This window comes from Halichoerus grypus, chromosome 1, assembly GCF_964656455.1.
Source record: "Halichoerus grypus chromosome 1, mHalGry1.hap1.1, whole genome shotgun sequence".
NCBI classification, from domain to species: domain Eukaryota; kingdom Metazoa; phylum Chordata; class Mammalia; order Carnivora; family Phocidae; genus Halichoerus; species Halichoerus grypus.
This window is the reverse complement of record NC_135712.1, coordinates 203671412-203681598: the sequence shown is the minus strand read 5'-3', so window position 1 is coordinate 203681598 and position 10187 is coordinate 203671412. Positions and strand designations below refer to the sequence as shown.

Here is a 10187-nt window from a genome sequence, read left to right as displayed (position 1 = left end):
GCCTGTTGTCCTGAGCAGGGAAGGGGCCAGAGCCGGGAGGAGGCAGGCCTCGTCCCCTGACTACACTCCATCCCTCATCCTCCTCTCCAACCAATTTTCCGATTTTTCAAGAAGGCACTGACTAACTCATTTCCTGCCCATGTGTGAAAAGGTCCTAGATGTTAGTTCTAACACTCATGAAAAATGAAAGACCACAAAGATAATTCTGTAATTATAAAAGGTAGCACAAGGGTGCCTGGGTGGCTCAGTCATTAAGCGTCTGCCTTCGGCTCAGGTCATGATCCCTGCTCCGCGGGAAGCCTGCTTCTCCCTCTCCCACTTCCCCTCCTTGTGTTCCCTCTCTCGCTGTGTCTCTCTCTCTGTCAAATAAATAAATAAACTCTTAAAAAAAAAAAGGCAGCACAAATGCATTTTTTGGTCTCTTAACTGTTTTAAGAAGCAATTGTATGAAAATATATATAAATTACAAAGGAAGTGAGCAAAGTATAGGAATAAGGAAATGACACCAGGTAGTAACACTAATCCACAAAAACAAGTGGAGAGAACCAGAAATGCAAATGGAGAAAATTAATATAACAAACTTTATGAACACATACTTGCCCTCCTCTATTTTCTCACATTCTTTAACAGCTCTACAATTTTAAGTAACAATTGCAACAATGTATTGTTAGGTTTGTAACATATATAGATGTAATATGTATAACAATAATAGCACAATAATAACAATGAGACAAAAGGGGGCAGAGGAAATGAATTATATAGGAGTAACATTTCTAAATCTCATTAAAATTAAGGCAGCATAAATTTGAAGGAGATTCTAAATTAAGATGTATGTGTTAAGCCCTAGAGCAACCACTAAAGAAATAACTTAAAAAATATAGTAGGGTCCCGGGACCTGGCGGGCTCATGGGTGGAGCATGAGACTCTTGATCTCGGGGTTGTGAGTTCAAACCCTATCTTGGGTGTCAAGATTACTTAAAAAAATAAATCTTAAAAGAAAATGTATTAAATATATATAGAAAAAATCATTAAAAGAATTAAAATATTACACTAGGAAATAGTCACTTCATGGAATATAAAGGCAGTAAGGAAATAAACAAATTCTACCCGCGAGCATCCCCTGGAAGTGGAACGCTCAAACTACCACCCAGACCTCCCGGGGTGCCTACAACTCCCGGCGTGCCGCGCACGACGCTCCCTTACGCCCATGGTGGAAAGGGAGGGGCTAGTGGAGCTCCCTTTTGTGAGTTTCAGTCTCGCTGCCGAGGAAGGAAGAACTGTGAAAGGTTGGTGGACCTAGAGCCAATGAAAAGGCAAATCTTGTTGAGCGTCGGAAAGAGAAGCCAATGGGCATGCGGCCTCTAGGAGGCGGGACTTCCGGCAACGAAGTCTTGGTGAGCGGCTGCGCTAGGGTAGCCACTTCCTTTCTTGTGTGGCGGCGAAAGCGGATAGTGCGCCATGAAGGCTTCGGGAACAGTAAGGCGAGCGCGGCGGGGCACGGGGCCGGGGAGTGCAGTGTAGATCGAATCGGAGGCCCCGGCAGGTGGCATGGGCCGCGTAGCAGGAGCGCGCTCTTGGCTGGGTCCCGCGCCGCCGCGCGCCATCGCCCCCAGGTGCAGCCAACATGGCGGCCATTGCGGGCGCCGCGTGGGGAGTCTGGTGCCATGGTCCCGGCCTGCTGGGAAATCGCGGGGGCCGGAGAGGCCGGGTCTCCTTTCCAGGGGAAGGGACAAGTTGCCCGGCTTGGACGTTCCGAACAACGGGACTTTGTCGATCTTCCAAGTCTCGGTTTCCCCATTTGCAAAGTGGACGTGGTGGGAGGAAACGTTAATATTTCTTCTCCCCCGGCGGGGTTGTGAGAAGTAGAAGAAAACCGTAAACCCGAGCTGACACGGGTAACTTTATCGCTGTGACTAGTGCTTGGTAAAATCAGAGGGCGCTGTGGCGCAGAGATGGAAGAGCAAGCCCTCCCGAGAAACAGGGTGGGTCCTGTACAGCTCCCCAGCCTCAGTTAACACGCTAGGAAAGGGGCCAGCTGCATCGGTCCCCTCCTGAACAGGTGGTCCGCGGGGCTGATTAGTCACATGGAGAGGTGGGAGCAGGAGACAAGTTTGCGATATTTGGGGCTGTCTCCTCATATTAGTAAAATGATGGCGAGTCATTTACTTGAGGGCGGGTTCTTTGTACTATATTGCAGTGTTTGGGCCTGGCTGACATCTTTGTTTTTGTATCTGTGTAAACAGGTAGAGTTCACTGGGAAGTCCAAACCCCTTTGGGCTGCTGCTGGGAATACTGAAGCAGCTGCAGGTCCCATGGCAGCAGGGCTGGGGAGGGAACTGGATTCTTGTTCTCGTTCTGCCTGGGGTGGGCTGTGAGATCCCAGGCTGGTCACTGTCTTAGGGCCCCAGAGTGAAAGAGGACTTTGGGAAGATGTGAGCTGCAAAGTGGCTGTGGAGGAAGGAGCCTGCAGGTTTAGGCTTCGGCTTTTTTCACAGGAATATAAACAGAAAGGGAAGGACAGCGAGATTGACAGCCCTGCCCAGCTTTCCCGAGCCAAGGCAAAGGGTACCCAGGCATCTTAATCCTCCCACCCTCGATCCTTGTTCTGGGAAGGCTGGGACAGTGCAGTCACCGGGATTCCACATGGATGCCCTGTGATGGGACAGTCTATTTTCGCTCTCCTGATTCCAGTTATCACCAGGCTCGGGAAAGGGAGTAAGGTGAATCTTCACAGTTGCCTCAGGGCTCTGCGTTGGGCCCCACTTCACCCCTGTTTCTGTTTCAGCTGCGAGAGTACAAGGTGGTGGGGCGCTGCCTGCCCACCCCCAAATGTCGCACTCCGCCCCTGTATCGCATGCGAATCTTTGCACCTAATCACGTCGTCGCCAAGTCCCGCTTCTGGTACTTTGTGTCTCAGCTGAAAAAGATGAAGAAGTCTTCGGGGGAAATTGTTTACTGTGGGCAGGTACGGGGAGTCTGAGAACAGGGTGGGGTCTGGAGTGGATTTACACCTTCCTGTGGGGGCATTCCTCACCCCACAGAGTTCCCGGACTTCATAACCCCTGGCTTATTCGCCTGTGTAATTAATTAAGCCCTAGGTTGGGATGGGATGGATACCTCAGTGCCCTTTTCCTGATGAGAGCGCGCAGGGCCCAGGAAGTGTGTGGCTGGCATGCTCGGACACCTGGGCTGAGGCCACACCTTCGCCGGGCCTCATGTGTGAAGTGGGGAGAGGTGCTGTCACCCGGGCACGTTTGCTGTGATGGGCGCTGGGCTCTGCATCATACTGCTGCACTGGGTGGCAGCTGCTTTGGGGCCCAGATAGTCTTGGGAGAGTAGTGTTTGGGAGGAGCTGAGCTGGTGGTCCCCATGGGGGAAGTGCGCCAGCCTGGACGGCTGTGTGCGCCCTCCTGTGGCCATGGGAATTTGTCCAGGACAGCAGATTGCCTTCCTGCGCTCTCAGGTTCGAGGCCTGGGAAACAGGCGCAAGAGAGGCCTGGGGCAGAGGATCAGCAAGGATCGGAGCTGGCTCGGAGCCTGCTCGGCACCCTTGCTCCCACCAGTGTCTTTGGCATCTAGGTGTTCGAGAAATCCCCCTTGCGGGTGAAGAACTTCGGCATCTGGCTGCGCTACGACTCGCGCAGCGGCACCCACAACATGTACCGGGAGTACCGGGACCTGACCACTGCGGGCGCTGTCACCCAGTGCTGTAAGCCGCCGGGTCCCGCGCCCAGTCCCCCACTTAGACTCCTGTTGCAGGCATCTGCAGCCCAGTCGGCCTGCGCCCCCCTCGCCCCCCAGACTGAGGCAGGGCACATGCCAGAGGCTTCTGGGATTAGGGGGGTGGGGAGTCCAGGGGTGCTAGTGGGGGACACAGAAGAGGTGTTTGCATAGGGGCAGGAGTGGAGAGGATGCTCCAGGTGCATCTTTTTCTGGAAGCTGGCGGCAGGTGGACCTTTGGGGTCCATCACTCGTGCAGCTGTAACTCCCACCCAGAGTCTAGCCCAGGCCTTGTCTGTGGGGATCTGGTGCTGGTATCCCCACGTGCTCCTAGGGCGGGTTACCTGCCAGGGCCCAAACCCAAGCACCTCAACCCAAGAACTGCTGCTTCTCATAGCAGCGGTTTAAACAGAGGTGCTAACAGCAAGTGGATCTCGTCGCCTTTGGGGGGCTGTGGCTGTGCCCCTCAAAGTGAATTTGGAGGTTCTACATGCCTGATGAGCAGTGCCTGCTGGGGCCAGAGACTACGGCCACCCAGTCCCCAAGTTGGGGTTCCTCTAGACCAGCACTTGATGGGAGGTTTGAGGAATGCCCAGACCCCGGGGTGCACATTCGCCCTGCCTCCTTCCCTGCAGACAGAGACATGGGCGCCCGACACCGTGCCCGGGCCCACTCGATCCAGATCATGAAGGTGGAGGAGATTGCAGCCAGCAAGTGCCGCCGACCAGCCGTCAAGCAGTTCCACGTGAGTGCCCTGGGGGCCCTGCTGGGTGGGCTTGGCTGAGGGGGGCTCCCCTGGAACATGGAGCTGGCCCAGCTGCTCCCCTGTCCCCCAGCCTTGGGAGCTACAGGGAGGCACTGGGTTTGACGCAGGAGCCCGGTGGGGGGTGGCCACACCTCAGTGGCCCCTGGCAGACTAGGTTGAGAGGCTTCCACCCCCCTCACCCACCTGTCCTTACTGCAGGACTCCAAGATCAAGTTCCCGCTGCCCCACCGGGTCCTGCGTCGCCAGCACAAGCCACGCTTCACCACCAAGAGGCCCAACACCTTCTTTTAGATGCAGGGCCTCCCTGTCTCCAGGTCTGCTCAAATAAACTCTTCGGAAAAACCAAGGTGCTCAGACACTCTTGTTTTCTTTGTATGCCCTGCAGAACTCAAAAGGGCACAGCCAAGCTGTGAGTTCTCTGCTTGGGGAGGGGTCCTCCTCTCTCAAAGTGGGGCCCAGGCACCTGATTTCTCCAGAAGGGGAGCCCCGAGAATGGTAAAGGCCACACCCCCAAGCTGTCTCCTGCCCACTTAGCTCCCCAGGGCTTCATCCAGCAAGGGGCTGTCACGGGCAGGGTCCTAGAGCCAGAAGGCCTGGTTTTCAGCCCCATCAGGTGGCCCTCCCGTGTGAGCTTTGGGGTGCCTTGCAGGCCACAAGGTTTGGCCCCTAAATCTATCCCATCTTCCGTGTTAGACACGGGCCTCAGCTTCCCCGCCCCCGCCCCCCCCGGTTTGGGTGAGATGTGGCCATCAGATGGCAGATGCCTAGAAGAAGTCAGGATGATGGGGTTGGTTTTGGTCCACCTGTGGGATTTCCCCTCTTCCCTCCAGGCTCAGAACCTATCTTTGGTTCCAGGATCCTCAGAGCAGACACCAGGGGGCGCCGGAGAGGGCCATGAGCGTGCTCTGCTGTGGTGGTTCCTCCTTTACTAGGTGGGGGCCCCTTGAAGGACTCCCTGATCCTGCCCCAGAAAGTCAAGGGCTCACCATGGGTATCTGTCTCCAGGAAACCACTTGAGGCCCTGGGGAGTTCCAGGCATGAAGCTAATCCCACGCTGGCTGAGCCCCTCAATCAGGAGGCTGAAGCACAGCTAGGAGGGCAGATCTTGGGAAGCGTCTGTCCTTGGTGTGTGACCTTGGCAGCCCTGGCCCACTGAGTGAGTCCTCATCAGAAAGTTAGGGCACTCGGCAGATTTACTCAGTTGACGATACTTGGAGTGTGACAACCATAGGCCCTGGGGGCAAAGGTCAATCAAGATCTGCCTTCTATTCCAGAGAGCCATGGAATGGGAAGAAACCCAGGGAGCAAGAAGGCAGCGTGGAGTGGGGGCCTGGGGAGCAGTCAGGCCTGGAGTGTCCCAGGCCAGGGTCCAGCCTCTCTTCCCCCACTTGAGGTGGGGGTGGCTCATTGGCATGATCAGTCCCGGTGGTTTCCAGAAAACCAGGTCACTTCAGACTCCACCTGTGTTTGGAGAAGTGCCCGAGGCAGAGCTGGGGCACAGCCAGCCGCTTCCCCAGAAAGACCCGAGGACAGGGTACCGGCTTCCTGGACCTGCATTGGCTGCTTTGCCCACTGCTCTGAAACAGTTCCTTCCCACCTCCACGCCTTTGCACTTGCTGAGCCTCCTGGCTGGACTGTTCCAGATCGTCACTGGTTTGGCCTCCCTGAAGTTTGTAAGCCACACGTGTATTCCAGTGACAGTGGCTTTTCTGTGTCCCTGCTTGGCCCCGGTTCAAGAAGTCAAACCCAGAAAAGGGTAGGGACAGCCAGTGAATATCCTTCCCTTTGTTCGCTCCACATGGCGGAAGGACAGTGATAATCTCCTGGGTCTGGCATTCCTGGACCCAGGTTTTTTATTTTTGACCCTGCCAAGATCCCTACCACCACCCCGCAGGCATACCAATTTACTCTCCCGATAGCATTTAATAAGAAGCAAACTTCGATGGCTGAAAAAAAAGTCCCATCTTGGGGATTTATATTTGCCTTTTCTTCTTAGGAAGTAGGCACTTCTCGCAATTTGTTTGGCCTTGGCTCCTTTATGGGGCTGCTGGTCATTTTTTAAGTTACTGTTTTGTGAAAGCTCCTTTCATATGTGGTGCAAAAACGTGGGAAAAAAAATACATGTTTTCCCCCAAATACGGTGCAAATTCTTTCTTCCAGGGCACTTGATGTTTTTTAAGGTATATTTTGGGGCCAGGCTAGAATTTTTGAATTTTTTGCCTTGTTGGTATTAATCTTTTATGGCTTCAGGCAGAAACCTCTAGTTGCCCCCAAATACTCCTTCCTCGGTGATGCCACCCACGGAAAAAAATACATTTCCCAGCCTTCTTTGCATTTAGGGGTAACAATGTGATACTAGCAGTAGCAATGTGTGCCATTTCCAGGAAATACCCATCTGGCTGGAATATAGGCACAATGTCTGGTGCTCCAGCAGCCATCTTTGGCCATTAAGAAGCCACACTGGAGCAGCAAGGTAGAAGGACTTTGGGTATCTGACCCTGTGTCTGTGTGATGAGAAAAGGGGAGAAGGAAACACCAGTCCTGCTTCGGCTGTAATCTGGAGGCTTTCCATCGTCATTCGTGACTTTGCCCTGAGGTGGGCCCTAATGGTTGTGCCTGGGGCAGGTCACTACCCACTCAGCTTTAGTTTCTTCCTGTGTAAGGCGGGTTGGTTCTGGGTGTGGGAAGACTTAAGATGAACTAGAGATAGGATATGTCACCAGGAAAGTGGAAGGCCCCAGCCCCACAAAGGCCCACTGTGCACCCCTATCCCCACCTTGGGTCTTCGTCAAGGCTTCATCCACGTTACAGCCTGGGAACCAGGTGGGAGGGCTCTGCCCCAACCAGCCAAAGGGTGGGGTCAGTCCCTTATTGAGGCACCTTTGAACTGAGGATGAGTGAGCGCCAGCTTCCTAACTTTACATCTAGTCATCCACCCACCCCGCCCACGGACCCCTATACCATGTAACCATCCACCTGGGAATCTCCCCCTCTCCCCCCCACCAAACCCTGCACAGGGCAGTTGCCAGGACGCTGGCCGGAGATGGGGACTGCTGAACTGAGCTCTCACTCCACAGAGATAGTTGAGGTGCATGAACCAAGCAGAAGAACAACAAAAACCGGAGATAAGATAATGAGCCCTTCGGTGTGAGGCCCACGAGGCCCCTGCCTCCGGGATCGCTGACACCCCTCTGGTTGGCTGGGTGCTCCCAGGCCTTGTCCCTGTGTTTGTTCAGGTGCCATGCCTGGCAGGACTGGGAGCCCTGGGGGAGAGATCACAAGCTGCCCCTCCCTGTACCCCAGGGGCTCCTGAGTCAGGACCATCCGGCAAGGGCAGGCAGGCACTAAGGCAAGATAAGACAGGCAGGGGCCCCAGAAGACCTGACCCGGATCCTGAAACCAGGAGAGACTACCTGAGAATCATGGAATCCTAGAATCACAGTTGGGATCCTCAGGACTTAAGAATGGTGGACTCTCACAGGAAGCTACGGCGCCATTAGTAAGAATGGTTTGCTTTTGGGGCGCCTGGGTGGCTCAGTGGGTTAAGCATCTGCCTTCAGCTCAGTCATGATCACAGGGTCCTGGGATCGAGCCCCGCATGGGGCTCCCTGCTTGGCAGGAAGCCTGCTTCTCCCTCTCCCACTCCCCCTGCTTGTGTTCCCTCTCTCGCTGTGTCTCTCTCTGTCAAATAAATAAATAAAATGTTAAAAAAAAAAAAAAGAATGGTTTGCTTTTACTGAGTGCAAGGGAGAAGTTCAAGACCAGACACCCAGAAGGTCATGCTGGAGCCAGAGTAGCTCACAGCCTCTCACCCCGACCCCTGCCATGTCTCCAGGGAGCCTTGAGAGCCCTGGGGGTGCCCGGGCAGCAGGCAGGGGTGCGCACAGCAAATAGCCATGCAACACCCTGACGTTCCTGCCCCGGGTGCTCAGACCGCCGCTGCGGGCCGTCAGGGAGCTCCCTGCCCCTCCCCCTTCACCAACGGGGTCCTGCCTGCCCGCTGCCCATATGGGAACTGTACAGTCAGGGAAGGTGCCACTGCATCTCCCCAACCCACTTCCTGTACCCCTCCAACCCCAGAGAAGAGGGTCCCACCCACCCCTCAGGGTTCCCAACTCTGGGCCTCCTGTCAAATCCTGGAATTCCAGAACACGTTCTGAATCCATCCCCACCCCACGGTCGCTGCCATGGACATGGCGGGCTTTTCAGAGTCTATAAATCTCATTAAGTCCCTCTGGCTCCAAACTCTCCAGTGGCCCCCCAGCGCCCTCAGAATAAAATCCACACCCTTGGCCAAGGCTCAAGGTCCCTTGTGGCCTTCGCTGTCCTCACTCACTCTGCTCACTCCACTTGACCTCAGGGCCTTTGCACTGGCTGTTCCCCCCTGCATCTCTCCAAGCTTGGCTCATCCTCTGCCTGCCGGGTCTGCACTCACCTCCTCCAAGAGTTCCCCTCCCGGAGGCCCACATAAAGTCGTCCCCAGGCCAGCTCCCTCTCTGACTTTGCTTCACTCCTCAACCATCAGCTTCGGAAATGTGTGTTCACCTCCTGGCTCGGTCATTGTCAAGTGCCTGTGATCCTGCTGTGTCCCCGGCAGCAGGTGCATGGTCCTGCATACAGTAGGTGCTCAATGATCGGGCCTCAGCCCAAGCGTCAGTCTGCAGCCTCCCACCTCACCGAGGAAGAGACAGGCTGGCCGTGGGGATGGTAACCACTCCCAGAACCTCCCTGGGGAGGGAGGACCAGGTTTGTGCGCGCTGCAACCATTTGCATATATTTGCATTCGCTTGCATGGCTTTTCGGGAAGGGGATCCCCTCCAGGATTTATCCTTTCCCACCAGATTCTCCAGATGGGTGCAGCGCATACAGGCCTGGAAAAAAATGAAGGCGGGGGAAGGACAAGGAACTCAGTGCCCTCTCCGCACCCTCCTGGCCGGGGTGGCGGAGTGCATATTGGTGGGCAACGGCGGGTGTCAGCCGCCCTATCGCAGTCTCGGGGAGGGGGGTGCAGGCCGGCCCCTCCCAGCGCGCGGAGAGGGAGAGCCGGGGGTGGGGGTGGGAGGGGGCACGAAGGGATGCATGGGAGATGCTGGACCAAACTGGAGTGACGCGAGTTGGCCGGAGACCACCAGGAGGCGGCAGAGGCTTGGACAGGACTCCAGGGCCCTCGGGTTCAACCCGGCGGAGGTCTTACATCCCTCCCGCTTGTGGAAGAGGGAACCCCGTTTCGGGACTGGAACCCAGAGGTCAGAGCCTCCAGAGGCCAAAGTCCCTCAAGTGCACCAGCGAAGGGCCCAGGACGACAGTGTCTGGGTCCCTTGGTGGCATGACCCCAGGCAAGGGACTTCCCCTCCCCAACCTGGATCTCCTCATTTGCGCGATGGGGGACATGTCAGACACTCCCTCCCAAGGAGTCATGGGCCCCCCATTTATTCGGATTCGAGGCCACTGACAGTCCCTCCCCCATGACCTCCATTATACACTTAACACCTGGCCCAGGACAGACGCTCCATGAGTGTTTGGCACAGGAAACAACAAATGAATGAAGACATGAATGAATGAAGGCTTTACTCTGTGCCACGCTCGTATTATGTAGGCTCGATTTATTCCTCAGGGCAGGCAGGGGCTACTTTATCTCCATTTACAGATAGGGAAACTGAGGTACAATGACAAGCAAAGACTCCCCCAAGTATGTCTGCAT

General features: G+C 55.4%; 1 protein-coding gene and 1 non-coding gene across 2 annotated transcripts; both read left to right on the top strand.

The window, feature by feature from the left end:
• The first annotated feature begins 1349 nt into the window (after positions 1-1349).
• RPL18A (ribosomal protein L18a) lies at positions 1350-4832 on the top strand. The gene is made up of 5 exons (XM_036093963.2): positions 1350-1476; positions 2786-2965; positions 3580-3709; positions 4356-4465; positions 4685-4832. Exons 1-5 carry the CDS (start codon positions 1459-1461, stop codon positions 4775-4777), a joined length of 531 nt encoding a protein of 176 aa, XP_035949856.1. The 5' UTR covers positions 1350-1458; the 3' UTR covers positions 4778-4832.
• Positions 4082-4214, top strand: LOC118536809 (small nucleolar RNA SNORA68). Its single transcript, XR_004917823.1, has one exon. It is a non-coding gene; the product is annotated as a small nucleolar RNA SNORA68 (small nucleolar RNA).
• Positions 4833-10187: the final 5355 nt, after the last annotated feature.

Bases quoted from the DNA above. Each gene is read 5' to 3' on its own strand.
- RPL18A (XM_036093963.2), top strand. The intron at 2,966-3,579 runs GTACGGGGAGTC...TTTGGCATCTAG, and splicing joins AAATTGTTTACTGTGGGCAG to GTGTTCGAGAAATCCCCCTT. The intron at 4,466-4,684 runs GTGAGTGCCCTG...TCCTTACTGCAG, and splicing joins CAGCCGTCAAGCAGTTCCAC to GACTCCAAGATCAAGTTCCC.